This window comes from Cydia strobilella, chromosome 15 (genome assembly GCF_947568885.1).
Source record: "Cydia strobilella chromosome 15, ilCydStro3.1, whole genome shotgun sequence".
In the NCBI taxonomy this organism is placed as follows: domain Eukaryota; kingdom Metazoa; phylum Arthropoda; class Insecta; order Lepidoptera; family Tortricidae; genus Cydia; species Cydia strobilella.
In genome coordinates, this window is record NC_086055.1 from 16,972,306 (window position 1) to 16,995,227 (window position 22,922).

The 22,922-nt window shown below is 36.3% G+C and overlaps 1 protein-coding gene across 1 annotated transcript in view; it reads right to left on the reverse strand.

Moving 5' to 3' along the window:
- Positions 1-10,615, reverse strand: part of LOC134747966 (uncharacterized) — a 41,954-nt gene extending 31,339 nt beyond the window's left edge. Inside the window, exon 1 of the mRNA XM_063682644.1 lies at positions 10,425-10,615. Coding sequence (XP_063538714.1) covers positions 10,425-10,442 — 18 coding nt within the window. The 5' untranslated portion in view covers positions 10,443-10,615. The remainder of the gene's footprint in view (positions 1-10,424) is intronic.
- Between the last annotated feature and the right edge of the window lie 12,307 nt (positions 10,616-22,922).

The following is a 22,922-nucleotide window of genomic DNA, read 5'->3' on the forward strand; positions in this document are numbered from 1 at the left end:
TGATGAATCGTATTATGATGTGGCGTTTTGACGAGTAGTGGCTACTCTGTTTTAGTCTGTTCCGGAATTCGTGATACTAATTGAGTTGTTGACCTATTTGCGAGAGGCCGTAATCGCCGGCACACGGCACGGCACGGCACGGGACGGTGACGGATCACGTGACGTGTCTACATATAGCTAGCCATCAAAGATAGATATAACTCCGTAATAGATGGATACAGTCTAAGGAAAAAACGTGCCTCGAAAATCAAGAAAATTGGATTCTTGTTCAGAGGGCGCTACTAGTTTTGGCCTACTGTCGTATAGATGGCGTTGACGGTTTCGTTTGTTATTTAACAATTTTAACGCATATCAGTGAAAGAACATGGGTCAAAATCATAAAAATAATTAATGCAAATAAAAAAAATCATTTATCTATATTTAAATACATTTTATCGTATTTTTATAAATCTTCATTTTTAGTTTTAAAGTGTGTCGACAGGTGGCAGTGAATTTACTGGGGTTACAAAATTTACTATGACAGTACCGCTCTAGTATAAGTTACTCTATGCTAGCCATACACGTACGGATTTATCCGTCAGATGTGTCCGGCGGGCACATCCGTCAATGTGTGGCGTTTACAACACAGTGTTTTGGGCAAATTTAGATCTTTATAGGTTTTTACCATGTTTATGGAAGCTCAAGGACAAGAAATTGTATCTAAACAAGGATCTCAAACAACAAGCTTACGATCAAATTGGTTGAAAAGTGTAAATTCTTCTACCAGTTGATCGTAAGCTTGTTTCCTCCTTCGAGACATATAAAACCGCCACATATCACAGCCAGTTTTTATTTTGCAAATACATAAGGTTCATCAATAGTCAGTTAAGAGTGTTGCTGTGTTAATACCGTGCGTAGGCATATTACGAATTTTATGAGGTGATTTTTTGGGCCTAAACCCCCGATCTGTTAAACAAAAGATATATATATATATATATATTTTTTTTTTTGATAAAGTAAATTACACGTCCAGAGTACATAAAATAAAATTACAAAAGTAATCATCGTTTAAACTTAAAAACAAATCATAGCATACATATATCTTAAAGCGAAAACGGAAATACAATAATATATCATGTCAGTCGTAATTATAAATTCAAATAATTCTAAATTTGGTCACGTAATTTTAAATAGTGTATAGTAATTCATATAATAATGAATAAATTAAAAATAAAGATTCACAATGAAAATAATGTCGCATGAAAACAGCGAAATTAGACTTTTACATCGTGTGTGGATCGATGACACCCTGTCGAAAAATTCGTCGATAGTGTAGCACGCTACCTCTAGTAAAGTTTTTTTAATTTTATTAGTAAATGTGACATCACTAGAGATATCTCTGATTGTTCTTTATTAGCGTTTCCACCAGAGATATTGCGCGGATGCATATCGAGGGATGTGTTTTTTAAGAACCAGAACCAATTGAATCACTTCATTTATTTACCTATCCTCGCTCAGCGCAGCTGTTATGGTTTATGGTTTAATAAATTCTCCAAAAGAATATATTACAATTCACTTACATAGAGAAATACAAACAAACATTATATACATTATTTACAGAGTGCACGAATAGCATAAAATATATTCTAAAACAGAACAAAGTAACTTATTTATTTTTATGGATTATATTATATTGGTTCATGATAAACATCCCTCGCTACGCATCCTCGCACATCACTGGTGGAATCGCAGCCTTAACGGATTATCTGTAAGACAGATTACCCGCTGACAGCAGCTAACTAGTAGTTAGCATGCAACTAACCTTGTAACCGGCTGGGTTAAGCACGCGTTGCTGCTATAACTCAGCCACGTCATTTCATTACCGGCACAGAATGTGTTGAGCAGTAAGTCAACTCCATATCATTAGGCTTTTTATACCTAGCTATTTTGAGCACTTATACGTAGACACATTGACTTTCGAAATATTGTCATTAGGAATTTTGTACAAAGGAATATCGATTTTCGAAAATGAGATCGTTCCATTAAAAGTGTACTTATTAGGATATGCATCTTTAGATATTTCGTATATTAGACATTTTGATTTTCAATGTTCTGTCTTTAGGAATTTCGTACTTAGTATATTTAATTTAAGAAATTATGATACATAACCGTTGCAATGTATCTTCGTTCTCACATTCCATTTTCAATTGTTCACACGTCAGCAAATTCTCTTGCATTTTCTTCTGTAAGTACTCTTTTCTCCGTGCAAGATTCCGTTTGGACACGATACAAATCAGTTATGTTACTGCTTGAGTTATGCATGTACTATATACCTATTGTGTTCGGTTTACTTTAGATTAAGGTCCGATAGTCAACATTTTTAATGATTGTTAGATGGTATCTAGTTGACCTTTTACTAACGTGTGTAGACGCCATCAATCCTGACCAATTACCAAAACAACCAGTTTGGGTTTTTCTAATTAACAGTTATATTTATAACATAGTTTATTACCTACTTTACCAAGGTCTGAATGTTTAGTATTTCATTGTTTTTTTCTATTAAAATTGCCCGCGGTTTTGCGAAAGATCAGGGGCCCGTTTATCAAAAGCTTGTGGCTTGCAATACAAGTGGAAGTCCCTTTTTGACAGCTTTTGTTAGAAAGGGACTTCCACTTGTATTACAAGCTACAAGCTTTTGATAAACGGGCCCCAGGTATGTGTAATTTTTTATACTTTCCCGCAATAGTCGTAATTTACAAAATCAAGTTGAAATAATAGTAGGTATTTAGTGCAAAAGGTACATACCTAATAAGGGTTCTTAAAACTCAAGGGCCGAAATTAAAAAACGAAACGAAGTATTGTAAAAACAGGCCCGAGAATTTTAAGACCTAATATGTACCGATGACCGTTGCACACAATATTTTTTAAGACCCAATTCACCTAATATGTACCGATGACCGTTGCACAAAATATTTTTCCTAATTTTAAATTCATCGGTATATATAAATATTTTATTAAGGTAGGAAGAGCTTCTGGTCCATGAAGGCGCTATTGAAGGGCGACCTTCCCCTGTGTCTCAAGCGCAAACTCATCGACATGTGTATCCTGCCTATCCTAACCTACGGTGCTCAAACATGGTCATTAACTGAGGCGTTAAAGTCCAAACTCAAGGTTTGCCAGCGAGCGATGGAGCGCAGTATACTAGGTGTTCGCAGAACTGATAGAATCAGAAACACGGAACTGCGCTCCAGAACTCGAGTTGTAGATGTAGGTGTCCAGACCGCTAAGCTTAAGTGAGACTGGGCTGGGCATGTCTGCCGCATGCACCCTGAAAGGTGGGCCAAAATGGTTACCGAGTGGGACCCACGGAACACCATAGATAGATGGTGCTGGCCGGGGTGCAGGCAGGCCGAAAAGGAGATGGCGGGACGACTTGGACGCATTTTATCCGGATTGGCGGGACACTACAAACAACAGGGTCGAGTGGAGGAAACGAGGGGAGGCCTTTGCCCAGCAGTGGGACACTAAATTAGGCTAGTAAAAAAAAAAATTAACGTAGCTGCCATACGCGTGATGTTCCCGACAAAGAAAACATTTTTGTAGAAAACCCCTAAGAAAGTAGGATAAATATCCATCCCTAAGATATAAACTAGTTAGTTATCAACATTCCCAGTTTCACCAAAACCTAAAAATAAAACTAAAAAAAGGTATGAGACAGAATTACGAGTATTTTCACATGTATAAATACACATATCATTCTCTGGTTAAGTAGATTTCTATTTCATAACAACATAAATTCCAGGATCACGGCGGCTGTATGGCTTGCGGTAAAATATTTACTTTTTATTCATAATATTCACCACAATGGTCCGAGTCATAGATTACCTCCGATACATACGGCATTTTCACCAAAACTAGCGCTCAGCTCACCTTTAGTGTAAGTAAACAAATTTTAAACTACCAAGATACAGCCATAAAATCAAAATCAAAATCAAAAATGTTTATTTTCTTTAACAAATCTCATCATCTTAAAAATTAGTGGTTGGAACCTCCTTTTAAGCTTTAAAAGCCTGTGCCAGGAGGTACCGCCCTTCCTTATCTGGAGAATATTAACAATAGTGCGTGCTACATTTATGAGTAGGTATTTATGCAAGGTAAATATTACATTAAGATTTACTTACAGTTACAAATGTTACAATAAAAATGCTGAGAAGCTTTATACAAGACATGCAAAAGGTATGTGCATATAATTAGAAAAATAAACAGATGTAAAATCCCTCGTGTGTGGTGTGTGTGTGTGTGTGTGTGTGTGTGTGTGTGTGTGTGTGTGTGTGTGTGTGTGTGTGTGTGTGTGTGTGTGTGTGTGTGTGTGTGTGTGTGTGTGTGTGTGTGTGTGTGTGTGTGTGTGTGTGTGTGTGTGTGTGAGAGTGGGTGTGAAAATTTTTTGTACGGCTGTGTGTATTTTATGTTCAATAGGTTAGTCAAATGAGCAATTCTTCTGTTTCCTCATATGTCTGTGTTAAAAGCCATAGCAGTGTCGAACTCACATATTCGTTAACGTCTGCGTAACTTACTTTCTATACATCTCGCTCGCACTACTATGCGTGTAATGATCTCGCGAGATGCATAGAACGTAAATTACGCACACGCTCGCGTATATGTTAGTATCAAACTGGTGGTGGTGGTGTAGATACCCTTAAATGTTAGGTAATTAATGTTAACTTTCTACCTCATGAAAAAGTTTTATGATTTAAGTAGTAATCCTGCATTTCGTCATCAAAACTCACTAACAGCAAATATAGATATAACTCCGTAATAGATGGATACAGTCTAAGGAAAACACGTGCCTCGAAAATCACGAAAATTTGATTCTCGATCAGATGGCGCCACTAGTTTTGGCCTACACTCGTATAGAGGGCGTTGACTGTTTCGTTTGTTATTTATAATTTTAACGCGTACCAGTGAAAGAACATGGGTCAAAATCATATAAAAATAATTAATGCAAATAAAAAAATCATTTATCCATATTTAAATATTTTTATAAATATTTATTTTTTGTTTTAAAGTGTGTCGACAGATGGCAGTGAATTTACTGGGGTTACAAAATTTACTATGATAGTAACGCTCTAGTATACGTTACTCTATGCTAACAGCAAAAAATAATTATTTGTATACGGTTTATTATGGCTGTGAATTTGTGATAGTAATTAGTGAGTTTTGATTGGCAATTCATTGAGAATATTTATAGGGATATTTATGATGATATTGCACGAGACCCGAACAAACCTACAACGTAACTTTAAAATCAAATCATGAGCTTCAATTTGTCCTACGTATAAACAGATAGCTTATTTGATTGTGAACTTGACACCCATATTGATCTGAATTCGGCCAGAAGCATGCCGTAGCAGCCTTAGCACAGTCTATGAATAAGTGATCTGTGACCTGAATCGTGGAGCGCTCGTTTTATTTACGCAACATGTGTGAATTTTCCATTGTGTTCGGTTTATTTTATTAGTATCGAGGCCTTTTTATTGATTATACAGAAGATATTATTGTCGCCGACCTTAAGTACTGTCCGCGCGCGAATTCCGTGCACGGCTGAGGAATTTTAGGAATGTTGGGCGTCATGACAGAGTATAGTGTCATTTTGTACGTACGGGCGCGGCGCACACCCTCCCACTTCCTCGACCTCCGAATGCGCGGAATTGGCGCGCGGACAGTAAATGTTATGCATTATATCAAGGATCTTTAAACAGAAAGTGTAACATTTTGTACCTTATCACTGGGTGGGATAATCAGTGGGCCCCTTTAGTGCAAGCTTTGCTTAGTTTGGACCTAGGTCAATCTGTGTAAGCTGATCCTCCACATAAGTATACAAAAATAAAATAAGCCGGGCTTGATCTAGAATGTAGTGCATTATGTTGTATTTAGTTTAGATAAACATTTCCGCCACTGTTTCCTGCATCATAAATAAGCAAATACCGCACTATACGAGATCTGATCCATCCCACATCCATCGTTCCACAGCCTCCGGAGATTTCCATGCGCGCACTTATCTTATCTATGTATTTTCAAATTTCCCATGTGCCCATTTTTAGAAACCTACCGTATTTTCATTGACATAAGTGAAAAGACTCCGCAAATGCAAAACTAAGATGAATTATCATGAGCCCTGGAATTAAGTGTTTATTTTAATAAAATTGCGTAGCTTATTCGTTTAGCTACTTTTGCTGGGGCACTCCAATAATCCGCATGATACCTAAATATGATGATAAGTTAGCTTTAAATTCAACGGTATAAATACAGATTTATGCAATTTATACGCCTTATACGCGTTACGTACCAAGTAGACCTTTATGACCTTTCTGTTTTTTGTTGTTAATGTTGTGTTCTAAAGATCTCTCTTTACGCGCGTATTATTTCAATACTCAACTCAATACTCAATATCTTTATTGCTAATAAGGAAGAATCCATGCAGTAGTGGATACACAGTATCAAACCAATTTAAATATATATAAGTAATTGGCCCTAGTCACACCTGATGGAAAGTGTAGACAGGGCCTAAGATGGAGCTCACCGGTTCAGTAACAGCCTAGTAACATGTCAAAAATATAGATACCCAATAAATTAAAATTGATTTTAGTGATTGATTTCATACATCTACATGTAACTTTTTAATTGTGTTTCTTTTACTTTCTTATGTAATATAAATTCTAAATTGTTAGATTAATCTATATGTTTGTTTAGTTTAGGTTACTTTATTTACATAGTTATAGTTTATAGTTAGCATCTTGAATTTAGAATTACTTATGAAATAAAACTATGAAAACGGACTTTATCGCGTATATTGAATTTATAATACATCCAAGGAACACAATAATAAATATGGGTGAAGGAACACATAGCTGATCTCAAGCACCGTCGACCTAGGTCTGCAGTCTGTGAGCATGTCATGGATAAAGCCAATCACTCAAACAAGTTTGATAAGCCTTTGGTTCTTGCCAAGGAGAAGCGTTACATACCCAGAATGCTGCGCGAGGCCATTGAGATTAAGAAATATCCAACCTTTAATAGGGAAGATGGCTTTTCTCTACCACTAGCTTGGGATCCTGTAGTCCATCTGATAAAGGAGCAAGCGAGACATAGACTGTGAGACCTTAGTGTTGGATGATGTTGGACATTCTGAATATAATATGTTTTGATAAGATGTGTCCCGCCGAGTTTGTTGCCGGTCCCATATTGGGATACCCTCCTACAATTTAGGAGGGAATTAAATCTTCTCGGGTCCGTGGTGTAGGGTTGGAGCGTAGTTTTTATCGCGTATATATATATATCTTTACTTGAAAATAATTGTAGTGTTTAACTAGCCTTATGAATATGAACCGATTTTGCATGTACAACCAGCCTTAAAGTTTATAGTCTATGATTGTTCATTATTTTAGTATGTGGGTATTTTTGCACTTTGTAATTTTTCCTCAGTCACCCGTTGACCACGAACGCTGTAAAGGGTTCGAAACGTCGGGATGTATTATAAATTCAATATACGCGATATAATCCGTTTTCATAGTTTTATTTCATGAGTAACTATCGCGGTAACCGAAGACAATATTAGAATTACTTGTATTAGTCATAGTATTGTCTCTATTTTTAGGGTTCCGTACCCAAAGGGTAAAAACGGGACTCTACTACTAAGACTCCGCTGTCCGTCTGTCCGTCCGTCTGTCTGTCACCAGGCTGTATCTCATGAACCGTGATAGCTAGAGTTGAAATTTTCACAAAATAGATGATGTATTTCTGTTGCCGCTATAACAACAAATACTAAAAAGTATGTAACCCTCGGTGCGCGAGTGCGACTCGCACTTGACCGGTTTTTTAAACATAGTTAAGGAAGAGCTGTGTCTCCCGACACAGGCATTTTTATGCTTACTGGGCGGCTCCATCCCTTTAGATAATTTTTTAAAGCTAATTTATTAAATAAATAATTTTGTTTTCGTTTGTTTGTTGTTTTTGTTATGTGGAATGTCCCTGCTGCTAAAGGGGCCCACAGTCCGCCGGTCGACATCGGCCTGTCAGTTGTTCGGAACTGTAAATTTTTTGTTCTAACTGACAGGCCAATATCGTCCGGCGGACTGATAGTCAGTGGGCCCCTTTACATAACATCATTTACAAACCGTACATGCGGTATCTAGATAGATGGTTATTATAATATTTATAACATCCCGTAACAACCATTATGTAAATCCGGCCCACTTTTCACGGCGTATGTAATTCATCCAAATCTGCGCAGCCATAACGCGTTTATGGATAACGATAAATATGGATTTTTCGGAACATCAGCGGTTTTACGCGAATGTGCGAATTCGCGATAGACTTGATTTACGCCATAATATTATACAGGGTGTTTTACAACCTTCAGCTCATAGTCTGCCAGTTGAATGTAGGTAAGTCAAACTGATATCGCGAAAAAAATGTATGTTTCTTACATTCCATTCGGGGCAGTATGTCTCCATTTGATATGTATAAAGTTATACCCCTCCATTTGACTTCTTTTAGATTTTTTGATTTTGATTAGGAGTGAAAAACAAATTCCGTACAAAATTGTTTTGTAAATTTTAAATATTCCAACTCCTATAATAATTACAAAATTAAATAAACGAAGGGGCATAGCTCTGGCTGATATACACCAAAATGTTTCAAAATATTTTCAATAATGTTAATATCCAGCGCGGTCGTCCACTTTCGTCTTAAACTGGTGTGCCTCTTAATAGCCTTTGCGGGTGTCAATGCCACGCGCCGTAGCAGGCGCTCAAAGACAATGGCAGTTGGCACACAATGACCGACCGCTCACATAAAAGAAACAATGGCTTTTGTTTAAAAGACTAGGATCTTAGATGTAAAAAATCATTTGAGAAGATTTATACTATACTGGAGTGTCAATTATTTCATCCAATATACGTAGTAATCAGTAGAAAGCGGTTTCGTTCTATTCTAAAGGGGCCCACTGACTATCAGTCCGCCGGACGATATCGGCCTGTCAGTTGTTCGGAACTGTCAAATTTTTGTTCTAACTGACAAGCTGATATCGTCCGGCGGACTGATAGTCAGTGGGCCCCTTAAGCCCGTAGAAGGCCCAGAATAAGCTAGCGTTCCTAATAGCCTTTGCGGTGCGGGTACCGAAGTCCGGTAATGTCGCAGCGACACGTTTTCGCTCTCCCCTGACGTCATAATCGCGTCAGCGAGCCGTAACTCACGACCGAGGCTTTTAGTCACACTATTCAGTGACAAAGAGGGCTACCGTTTTTGCGCTCACCACTTGGCGCCAATGTAGATGTAGGTCCAGAAAACACATCTCAAAATTCTTCTATGCTTATTTTTATAAAATCAATACGTTCTAATATACACAAAACACGAAGGTATTTTAACATCTAAATGTGTATTTTTTTAAAGGGTAAAAACGGGACCCTATTACTAAGACTCCGCTGTCCGTCTGTCCGTCTGTCTGTCTGTCTGTCACCAGGCTGTATCTCATGAACCGTGGTAGCTAGACAGTTGAAATTTTCACAGAAAATGTATTTCTGTTCCCGCTATAACAACAAATACTAAAAAGTAAGGAACCCTCGGTGCGCGAGTCCGACTCGCACTTGGCCGGTTTTTTATAAAATCAATACGTTCTAATATACACAAAGGTATTTTAACGTCTAAATGTGTATTTTTTTAAAGGGTAAAAACGGGACCCTATTACTAAGACTCCGCTGTCCGTCTGTCCGTCTGTCTGTCTGTCTGTCATCAGGCTGTATCTCATGAACCGTGGTAGCTAGACAGTTGAAATTTTCACAGATGATGTATTTCTGTTCCCGCTATAACAACAAATACTAAAAAGTAAGGAACCCTCGGTGCGCGAGTCCGACTCGCACTTGGCCGGCTTTTATAAAATCAATACGTTCTAATATACACAAAGGTATTTTAACGTCTAAATGTGTATATTTTTTTCAACCTGTTTAATTTTGTATATATTTTAGCTGGCACTTTTTAACAGATTAACGTGAAATATTTGCGATTTCGTATTCTATTTAATCGAACGTAATTTAAATTAATGTATATACGAGTATTACCAGTAAAGATTATTTGTGACGTTTTCAACCAAAAGGTACCACATTGTCGCTCGTTGATAAGGTTGATTTCTAATTGAAGCTATATGGAAATAGCGCCTTACTGACAAGCGACAATAAGTACCCTTTTGGTTGAAAACGGCACATTTATGGTTAAATACCAAGTTTTGGCGAGTTCCTGATATTTCGGCACAGTTGCACATTCACGGAGTCACTGACTTTTAAATACATAGTATTTATAATGTAAATGATCATGTTAGCTTGTAATCGTATAATATTAAACAAACTTAAATATGTGCTAAATAATACTAAATAGTTAGAAGTTGATCTTACCTCAGGAGGATATTTCATTTTGAATCCGGGGCACCATCACTCACAAATATTCATTAAAACACGTAATTTTATTCAAAAAGACGTAAAAATATCTTACAAAGCCGTAAATAACTTATTTTTGTGAAAAACACGTAAAAATTATTTTTTAATCGCATCAATATGGAATACCACTGACTGTCAATATCGTTTAAGGTCTACCTTCATTTGGCACAAGTCAATCTTAGATGCGTTTCGTTTCACGCAAAGTAGGTAATACAATTTTTAACCAGTTGCAAGATGAGATGATCGGTCGGATTCGTTAATTATAGAAATCGTTGCAACGAAACGTGAAAAATGTTCCTTATTAGTTTAGCGGTACTGTCATAGTAAATTTTGTAACCACTGAAAATTCACTGCCATCTATCGACATACTTTAAAACTAAAAATGAAGATTTATAAAAATACGATAAAATGTATTTAAATATGGATAAATGATTTTTTTATTTGCATAAATTATTTTTATATGATTTTGACTTATGTTCTTTAACGGATATGCGTTAAAATTATAAATAACAAACGAAACTGTCAACGCCCTCTATACGAGAGTAGACCAAAACTAGTGGTGACATCTGATCGAGAATCAAATTTTCGTTATTTTCGAGGCACGTTTTTTTCTTAGACTGTATCCATTTATTACGGAGTTATATCTATCTTTGGTTTAGAATACGGAACCTATGAATCATAAAACATATTATGTTTGTTTATATTATTCGCTAGCAAAATTGGGGACAGGCAAACCTAACAAAACACTCGTATTTTTCCCAAACATTATTGTGCCAAGCTCAGCGGAGAGAACAACGTACGAGCGTAATCGTATAACCCGTGATACCTAAATAAATTAATACACTTCTCAAGAATGGACGGTAAGGCGACGTTGCCGGTTAAAAATTAGGTCGCGAAGTGCGTAGTTTATGGTCAAACAAATTTATAATAAAATTAAAATTATTAAAAAAAATTAATACCTATAAAATAAATAAGTAAAATTCAAAATTACATTAAATTGATAAAAATTGAAAAATGTCACAATAATGTTATTCATATAAATAATGCTTTCATGTCATAATTACAAATAAAAATAAACAAATGTCCTAAAAATCCATACTAATATTATAAATGCGAATGTCTGTCTGTCTGTCTGTCTGTGTGATCCCTCTTCACGCTTAAACCGCTGAATCGATTTAGATGAAATTTGGCATAGAGATAGGTTGAGTCCCTGAGAAGGACATAGGATAGTTTTTATCCCGAAAATCATCCCTTAAGAAAGTAAAAAGCGGGGTGGAATTGAGATAATTAATGAAGTGTCTGCCAATTTGTGTGCATAATATGCTCAAATTGAATAATTGCTATAAAATTTTGTCCAGGCGCTATTCTTACTCTAGCTGGGGTTACTAAGTCCACGCAGACGAAGTCGCGAGCAAAAGCTAGTATTAAAATATGGCGAGGTATTTTGAATTAATAATTTTGACTCAAGTATAATAATTATTGATATTCGATACCGTTGACATAAGGACATAACATTAACGTTTTCACCGCGGTGTCAGCATGGTTGCATTTTTATCACCTGTCACTGTGCCTGTCACTTTCGCACTTACATACTTGTTAGAACGTGACAGGCATGGTGACAAGCGATAAAAATGCTACCGTGCTAAGCCCGTAAATTTAAATATAAATTTTCGGACCCGCAGTCGAAACAATAGTATAATTCAATAGTTTTTAAGACCAATAATTATTGCATCAATAAATTGATCTGATAATTAGACTCAATGATATTTGTATATGACGATTTAAAAGTGCTTGTTGCCCACTTCAATAAAAATATTTTGACTTTGACTTTAACCTACATAACATAATTTTTTGCGATTAATCGTTGGAGTATATGAGACTTCCGGTTCGAGCGCCATCTTGATAGCATCGTGATTAATTACTTTGTTTTTTGCTTATTAATATTGTTTAAAGTGTAATATCGATAGCTTATTATACAGTAAACTAATGTGGTAGTGTGCAGTGAATGGAGAATTAATTTTGAAGCGCGTTTAACCACCATCTTGGAGTCAACGGCCGGTAGTCCACGTGCTTCTTGTAAAGTCTAGCTATCGATTTACAAGAGCTAACAAATCACCGTACACTGTCTTGTACAACCGTACAATTTTTGTCGTTTGTAAACCTCTCAATACCTTGATACTGGCGAAATAGTCCCACTGGGCTGAAGCCATAATTTTAAAAGAAGAAGAAGTTGGAGTATATGTACGGTAAACAAATTGAATGTCACTTGCGGCTGTTATACGTACAGGCGACATGACTCGACATAATATAACAGCATTACTTACGCGAAAGTAAATTAATTTAATACACTCGGTCGGTAATTGATGACAAATACGGCTCGGGCGTGATCGGGAACGGTTAGGCGTCGGTTTCCCATTGACGCGACACAACAGACCATAGCTCTAAAATGATGCTTAGGCTCAAAAATAATTGAGTGCGAAAGGGAAGCCATCACGTATTTATAAATATATCATTAGTGCGAAAAGGCACATTACAAATGAAAAAACCGGCCAAGTGCGAGTCGGACTCGCGCACCGAGGGTTCCGTACTTTTTAGTATTTGATGTTATAGCGGCAACAGAAATACATCAGCTGTGAAAATTTTCAACTGTCTAGCTATCACGGTTCATGAGATACAGCCTGGTGACAGACAGACGGACAGCGGAGTTTTAATAATAGGGTCCCGTTTTTACCCTTTGGGTACGGAACCCTAAAAAACGTGACCACTTTTGAGCTGCATAGCGGCCGCTAAGTTACGTAATCACAAATTATTTCTGAATTCATTCAATGAAATTCAAATTTAATATCAATCTTATTTATTTATTTTATTTTTAAACTTTCTTGCACATAAAAAAAAGTACAAAAGGCGGACTTAATGCCCCCTGGTATTTTCTACCAGTCAACAATAGGGCCAAACAGAACAATGTCAAGGTTGGTGCAGTGAGAAACGTTAAAAGCAATCATATCAAGTAACACAGAACACTATACCTTATCTGGATAAAAATAATAGTCTAGATAAAATGTCATTTTCTTCGGCTTCTTAAGTCGACAAAAGGAGACCTCCACCTAACCTATTCGGCTGTAGGTACTCGGCGACATTCGTGCCCCGACCAGAGATTTATCGGATTCCGCTCTATTTCATAGGTTACGCAAATTCGATTAATCGATGGGTGTCTGATTTACCAGTTTGTCATAGTTTTAGTCTTGTTATGATCTTGAGGTTCATCTTAAGGGCACCAAAAAGCGCGAGCGAGATATCTAATGACACGACTTCCAGTGCATTTCGCTCGATCTACAATTGTCAGGCCCTTGCCTCTTAGCGATGTAGATTCTACATCGCTAAGAGGCAAGGGCCTGACACTCTTTGATAGAGAAAGATAGTCTTATTGCGATTCCTATAAGAGGAAAGAGAAAATAGTGCTATGCTTTGTCCTTATCATCGACCGGGTTTTTTTTCATGGTCGGGTTATGGCAGGTAGGAGGTGATGGCGAAATACCGAAATTTATAAGAGTGAAAGAAAAAAATGATTATGCTGCCATACATTAACCTGTCAATACATGAATATGTCTTTCTCTTACCCCTGGTCGCTCGGTTTCATGTCTATAACTACTATACTATGTCTATGCTAAGAGGAGACTGCCACCTATGACCTAACGTATTCGACAAAACTCGGCGACATTCGTGCCCCGATCCTCAGATTTATCGAATTCCGCGCTTTCATATGTTACGCAAATTCGATTAGTCGAAGGGTTTCTATTATCTCGTGATTGCGCTGTCTGATTCTGGGGCACTGGGGTTAGTTCGATGTACGGTATATTGAGTTTGAGACAAAAAAGGCTGTAATTTTGTTAAGTAATTAATGTTTCTACATTAATATGCTGATCTGATGAATGTTATAAAAAAAAGTCCTAAAAAACCGGCCAAGTGCGAGTCGGACTCGCGTCCCAAGGGTTCCGTACATTACGCAATTTAAACAATGTGTTTTTTATGTGAAACGTGACGTGAGTGAAATGTCTTTAAAAAAACCCGTAGGGGTCGGATCAAAAACTAAATAATTAAGTGCGACACACTCTTGAATAGCTTTGAACTGTTTATCTCAAATATATATTATAATATATATTTGAGATTCTCACAATGAGCTCTTTCATTTGATATGTAACGCGATATAGTTTGAAAAACTTTATTTTTAATTTTCTCATTTACCCCCCAAAAGTGGCCCCCGTGTTTAAAATTCATTTGTTTACGTTACATGTCCGTCTTTGGGTCACAAACTTACATATGTATACCAAATTTCAACTCAATCGGTCCAGTAGTTTTGGAGAAAATAAACTGTGACAGACGGACAGACAGACAGACGCACGAGTGATCCTATAAGGGTTCTGTTTTTTACTTTTGAGGTACGGAACCCTAAAAATGTTTGACATATTTGAGAAAATTTAAATAATCGTCACCAGAATAATACAGGTTCGCTACAGGTTAAAATACGACTTTAAAAATAGAGAAAATTATTATTATTAAAACCGGTAACCGGTACCAATTTACCTAAAATGAAACGGTACCTATTGATATTCGATACCGTTGACATTACATTAACGTTTTCACCTTAGCCGAGCAGTTGAGAATATAAATTTTAAACTACCCACATAACAAATTTCATCTAAGTAAATCGGGGCTATAACCGCGAAAATAAAATTTCGCAAATTTCGAGCAAGTATATATATATCTGTGTAGTGTGTGTACTATGCCTCACCACCACATGTACGCATGTTCATCACTATTTTTTTACTCATTTAATAATCAAAGACGCCTAGTCTTACTAAGATGACATATAGTCGAGAAATTGGGATGGGTACCGCCGTGGCGGGGTGGCCTAGGGGTTCATGGCGTTAGCCGCGATAGCTAAAGACGCCGGTTCGAATCCGGCCTTTACCACTGGAGGGCTTCGTCACTTTTTCTTTCCTTTAATATATGACATCTATTACAGTTTTCATTTAATAATGTTATTTATTAATATATAAAGTACAAAAACATGTGAAAAACAATAAATAAAAACATCACTCTAATTATGTCTTAATTGGAGTAAAACAGTTTTTTTTTTATGAAATATTAGGCAAACGAGCAGACGGATCACCTGATGGTAAGCGATTACCGCCGCCCATGGACACCCGCAACACCAGAGGGGTTGTAAGTGCGTTGCCGGCCTTTAAGATGGGAATACGCTATTTCTTGAAGGTTTGAAGGTTATTATCGAAATTTGCGAACCCAACCATAGAATAACCGTATTTATAACCATATCGTTACGTTTTAATCTGCGATAATACCATCGCAGATTAAAACGAATATCTTTGACATGATTTTCGTCGAAAATGTACCTAAATGAAATGCGTCTCAAATCTCCTCGTAAGGCTACACATGTTTACCGTGAAAACGTAAATCCATTCAGTCACAAATACGTTTTCTCGCTTAAAATCTCCCTAATGGCGCCAACACTCTTATTATATAATGCAGGTTGGAGTGTTTTAGGGATCCGTTTATAAATAAGGGATTTTTATAGAAAGATTTACTTAATACGGCTTTCTTTTAGGCCCTATGGTTGACTGGTAGAGATTGACTAAGTTTCTATATTATTCTGCAACGCACTCGCTTGCACCAATAAATAAATCCACCGCAAACTTGCTAAAGGAGCCCACTGACTATCAGTCCGCCGGACGATATCGGCCTGTCAGTTAGAACAAAAATTTGACAGTTGTTCGCAACTGACAAGCCGATATCGTCCGGCGGACTGATAGTCAGTGGGCCCCTTTAAATGGGCTACAAAATTTATTATAATTTCATTATTAGTAATAACTCGATATTATAGACATATTTCTCATACATAGAAGTATCCCTTTGACACATTTAAAAACTCAAATGGCTAATTATTTCTACTAGCGCGTCCTTTTTCGATTCTTGCAAAAATTTTGTTACAACCCTATCTAGTGGAAGGAATGCAGCCTCAAACCGCGGCGTTACATGAGTGTTTGTGGCAGCCCTAACCGTACGGTAGTTAGGGCTACTACGTTAGTATATTTACGTATAAATAGTATGGTTTATTGACAAGCATTGTCCGCAATATGCTTCATACGCTTCTAAAAACGCTGTACAAGCAAGTAGTAAAGTGAAAAAAAGGGAATATATTTTCAATCTAAAGGTAGGTACCCGCCACGTTGTCGGTTACGCTTTTCAAAATATATATATTCCGACTTAATAAAACTGTACAAAATCGATGAAATTTTCTATTGTTCCAAATCAGTCTAGTAGACGTTTAAAGTAATAGCCCACTTTAAAAAAATTAATATAAATTTAACCAAAACTTATATTAACTAAGGTAAATATCACTACCAAAGATTTAACGGATACCTCATTGTCAGTCGCATAGTACGCGATCGACACTGGTCATTAAACTTTTTCTTCTAAATGCCTAAAATGAATGACAAATTGAAATTGAAATTGAAAGTCTTTATTTCAGGCCTGTATATAATACCTTGCCAGAAATTAGTTATTTTAAGTACAATACAACTCATATTAAAAGATGGCTTGAACTTCACAGAGACCAGAGGCTTCAGAGGCATTTAGTGTCCCCTCCTATATCCGCCACTGAAAATGACATCACTACTGCGGTTAGGCTGCACTGGAATGATTGCGGCACAAATGTTTCTCGCAGAATATTGCACGCGTTTTTAAAAACATTAACCCCTAGTGTAAATTTCATTCCATAGCGTGACGTGAACAGCGCCACAAGCGGGACGTTTTGGAAACTCAAAATCCCATACAAAATGAGACTTAACGCAAATGTCACTATCGATTATCGAATGACATTTACACTAGGGGTCATAGATGTAGGCATAGAGTAACTTATACTAGAGCGGTACTGTCATAGTAAATTTTGTAACCACAGTAAATTCACTGCCATCTATCGACACACTTTAAAACTAAAAATGAAGATTTATAAAAATACGATGAAATGTATTTAAATATGGATAAATGTTTTTTTTTTATTTGCAATAATTATTTTTATGATTTTGACCCATGTTCTTTCACTGATATGCGTAAAAATTGTTAAATAACAAACGAAACCGTCAACGCCATCTATACGACAGTAGGCCAAAGCTAGTAGCGCCCTCTGATCGAGAGTCAAATTTTCTTGATTTTCGAGGCACGTTTTTTCCTTAGACTGTATCCATCTATTACGGAGTTATATCTATCTTTGATGTAGGTAACTAGGGGTACTTTTTATTTGGGCTAACCAAAGTTACACCGCGTTTCCGTTATGACTAGGGAGAAAATTCCAGAAAAAATCAAATGTTTCTTTCGGGAATTTTACAAAATTTCTTTCTTTTCGGGTTTTTTCCAGTTCTATTCAGAAAAATGAAATACGTCACACACAATGCCACTGATGAGTGATGACAGTGTCAATGCCATAAACAAACACATTAGACATGCAACCTTAACCTACCTGTTTAAATTCCTAATTAAGTATATTGAAAAATACAGAAGTTTTGAAAAAAATTGTTTGTTAGTGTTCCGTGCAAAACTTTGTTTTGACAAACGGAACACTTTCAGCTTTATTCTTTGTTTCGGAAGTATTGTAACTGAAATTTGCATTGTTTTTTTCGAAAGAAACTTGAAAAAACGAGCCGTTTTGAAATTTTTCCGGTTTTTTTCAACGCTAGACTTCTGACGAGCACAGCCTACAGCATTTTTCATATGCGAATAAAACTTTTTCAATTGTTATTTCAATCCAAAGAGATTTGTTATTTGCACTAAACCGACTGTATCGTAATAATAAACTAAAATAATTATGATTCTCAATATCAGTGCAACAGTTCATAATACAAAGTTGAGTGGCTAAGTTGTAGGTAGTTTGTTGGATTAGAACTCGTAGTAGCAGTAGTGGCAGCAAACACGAGAACATTGCGAACGCCACCTGCCTCAGTATTTGCTGATAGGCCATGAAAACTACTATTTGTTGTATAAATTACACTTGTGTTGTATTTGTACAATATGTATTGCAGTTTCGACGGGTGCCAAGTCATTTACAAAAATGTCTTGGCCGCAGCCGCAACCACAAAAACCGCTATATACATATATGTTATTTGGTTATTAGGGCTTATCAGTTTTAATTTTTATTTAGTTTATCTTGAAAATTCAGGAAGTTTTTAATACTTTGCGACTTAAAAATACGTCCTATGAAGTTGATGCCTAAAAGTTATTAGTACGTCAGGTTTACCCACTTCGGGGGGGGGGGGGTGGGGGGGGGGGTGCTGTGGTCGACATGCTCGCGACCCCATTGCACCCCTCTCAACGGCATAGACGGAAACGCCGCAGGGGATGTTAGTGGGTATTCTCCTCCTCTTCCTCTGGCTAGCAGAGGAAGTTACGGGAGGAGCGAGTCCCACATACCACCCCCCAATGGGCTTCCCCAGCCCGGGGGTAAGATGCGTAAATGCATTTACCCCTGCGTCAAAAAAAAAAACGGTTTACCCACTTGCTGTATCTTACACACCGAAGCGTGCATAAATATATTTCACGCTCTTTTTGCACATAAGTATATTTTTGCAGGCATCACTGTGTAAGATATTTTTGTACTTGTCCAGTAGGCCTAGCACAGGAGTAGCTGTCCCTATCTAATTAATACAGTTTGAAAAAGACGGGTAGCCTATTGAAACAAAGAGAAATACTAGTTTTAGTAAAATGTTATTTTAAAATACTGATATGTGCGTGATATTAATCATATGAATCTCTTAAGTTTTGTTTCTAGCTATCTATTTATTAGGTTTATCAAGCACATAATACGACACATAACACATATAACACATGCATTAGTTAAATTATACCCAAAATAAAACAAAATAGAGTACAAACATCATTTTCAAGAAACAGTCAAGCACAGCATCAATAAACTGTATCATGTTTTTTACGACATCCATATTAATATTATAAATGCGAAAGTCTGTCTGTCTGTCTGTCTTTCTGTCTTTGTGTTCCCTCTTCACGCTTAAACTGCTGAATCGATTTAGATGAAATTTGGCATTAATATAGGTTGAGTCCCTGAGAAGGACATAGGATAGTTTTTATCCGGAAAATCATCCCTTAAGGAAGTAAAAAGCGGGGTGGAATTGAGATAATTAACGAAGTGCCTGCTAATTTGTGTGCATAATATGCTGGTATTGAATGATTGCTATGAGAATTTTTCCAGGCGCTATACTTACTTTAGCTGCTAGAAACTAAACTACTAAAGCTAGTAAAAATAAATCACAAAATACTCACCCTCATAGAAAGCGTATCTCCTGGCCCCACCACATAACCTAATATTAAACCAGCCCGCATACCAGATCCCACCGGAGACGACTTCGACCCACAACCAAATTGCATTCATCACAACCTTAACACACGCACACATGGTTCACTTTCGCTTAACACAACAGTAAAGGCAGTACCCAAAGCCTTATTTGAATGGAATTGGGCACATAATAACGTAGCATTGCGATGTTTGCGAAACTTTGGAGGTCACGTTTTCACTATGGAAGCTGCTGACTTACCTGGAAAGAGAGAAATATTAATATTAAAAGGTGTACATTATTAGCAATTTATTCAGTACTTAGTCACATTGAGTAGCGAGGATCCATTAGCGACAAGGCGCATACGAATTTTAAGTACCTGTAACTGTAACCTTGCTCAACATTCAAAACACAGTTATTCTTTACAAAACGGCTATCTATAGTGTCTATAATATATAGTTATTACTAATAATAAAGTCAGGGCATAGTAGCCAATTTTTAGCAAGTTTACTGTATGATCACAGAAATAAATATACGATAGAAGACGCAAATGCATCTACTTCGCGTGTCCGAACCCCGACCAAGCGTCGAGGTTGACCGTCGCTCTTTACAGTCCACGCGCGTCAGTTGTTGCAGCCGGACGTCCGTGAAAACTTAAAAAATGCTTCGTTGCATGACAATTAACTGCAACAGCCCAATGGGTTTATTTATTGGTGCAAGCGAGTTAGCGCTGCAGAATAATATGGAATCAATATCAAATCGTTTTTATAATCAGTGAAATCATAAATGGAGATTTAACAATTTGAAACAAGGTGGGAGCCATTTTGATGACGTCATTACGCTGAAGTCTCTACGCCTACGCTACTGTATCCCGTACAATTCCCGGCAGTAATAGTCCCAATACCATGCCCAACAATGGTTCCTCTGAACTAAATATGTTACCAGAAGGGAGAGAGCTATTTGATTATTCAATGCTTACTGCGACGGGTCCAATCAAACGTAAATACATACGTACAATATTAATATGTGATTCATCCTCCTGGATACAGAGATCGGTCGATTGAACGATACCCTTTTTTAAATTAACCCTTTTTCCGCGTTCAGAATATTCGGGACAGATAGGTAATTGCTTTCCTAAATTGACCCTGAAAACAATTCACAAAGCCCGTAAGCAATATAGGTTTAATAATTTTGTGCTCCAGTTGTTGGCAAAACATCGTAAATTAATTGTAATTAATATTGTGTATGGCAGATATTATTTAAATGCAAAATAATTAATTAATTATTAGGCACATATGTAAATAATAATATGTATAATTTTAGATTAAATAAGTATGTTTCCCTATGTGGAACTATGTTGCCGTGCCCTAACAGGGCGTCACATGAACAGCTTATATTTAAGAACACCTGTACCTGCTGCAGCTATATGATATGCAATAAATGATTTCAATTTCAACATGTGTCAACAACCCTATTATATAAGTACTTACTACTCAGAAAACATCCTTAACTCGGGAACAAATATTTGTGACGAACACAAATTAAAAATGGTCCCGGGTTCCAAGACATGAACTCCTGCTTCCTAGGAAAGTTACTACACAGAAAAAAAATAGTTCTCCAGCCAAGTAAATCCTCTTGTGTCAAGATATTTTGTGTTTCCTATATAAGGAAACAATAAAATTCTTGCGTCAAGATATAAAAGGTTTCAAATTTTATTATTTAAGGTAAAAAAATCAATACTTTATCCGAGCTATAAAAAGTTTTTTTTTAAAAAGCTCAATATTCCCACCAAGAGCGTTTGCGTTTTGTTTTATGTATTGTATTTTTTGAAATTGAACCTAAGTGTCTTAGTGCAATACTTAAAGAACTTGTGTCAAGAAACTTTGTTTCTTGGGGTATAGACTCATAATTTCAATCGAGAATTGCATTTCTCCACGAAAACAAGAAAACGCATTGGCTTAAGAGTATGTTACTCAATGTAATTTTTTTATTTTTTCACACGAAGAGCCGAAATTTCTTAGCGTATGAAACCGGTAACTTAAGTCAAATCATAGTATTTTCTGAATTGAATCTTAAGTGTCTCAGGGCAATACTTAAAGAACTTGTGCCAAGAAACTTTGTTTCTTGGGGTTAGATACTCATAATTGAATTGAGAATTATATTTCTCCATGAAAACAAGAAAAAGCATTGGTTCAAGAGTACGTTACTCAATGTAAAATATGATATTATTTATATCTAGAGTAGAAATTTCTTAGCGCAAAGTTTAGTATGTTTTGAATAAAGAATTAATTTTCTTAAACCAAGATGATTTTCGTGATTCGTTGAAGATGTAATGTTTGTAGTTCTAAACTTTTCCATATTTTGAAGCGAGATACTACTGTTGCTTATGACAATTCAAAAGTTACTTGAGGTTAATAATTAGAATGTTTTAAATCAAAAGTTGTCCTCTTCATCAAAGATATTAATATTATTTCATGTAAAAGCTTGAATATTTTAATTAAGATATGTTTAACTGATAAACAAAACAGCTTTGTTCGAAATAGGCCATTGTTTATGATTAGTTTTAATAAATACATCATAAGTACGCTTGTTTGTTATTTAGGCATATAATGTCGGTTTTCCTTCAAGTACGTAATCATATGGCGTATTTCGATACAATACTGTTTTGTTTATCAGTAAAACATCTTGATAAAAAAATTCAAGCTTTTACATAAAATAATTATCCTTGATTAAGACAATATGTGATTTAATTAATTATAAACATTTATTTCAAGTAACTTCTGAATTGACGTAAGCAATATTAGTATCTCGCTCTAAAACATAGAAACAGTAGACTACAAAGAGATGTATCCACTTTTGGACCTTATTACAACGCAAAAAGTGGTTACATCTCTTTGTATTCAAATAAACAACAAACATTACATCTTCAACGAATTACAATAGTCATGTTGGTTTATAAAAAATAATCCTTTACATCAAAAATCTTGTCTACGTTAACATGACTCAAGGGCACACAAGGACAAACAAAAAACCCAGATTATAATGTTAACGTACACAACCTCTACCTACTTTTTTATTATTTTATGTAGGAAAAGTG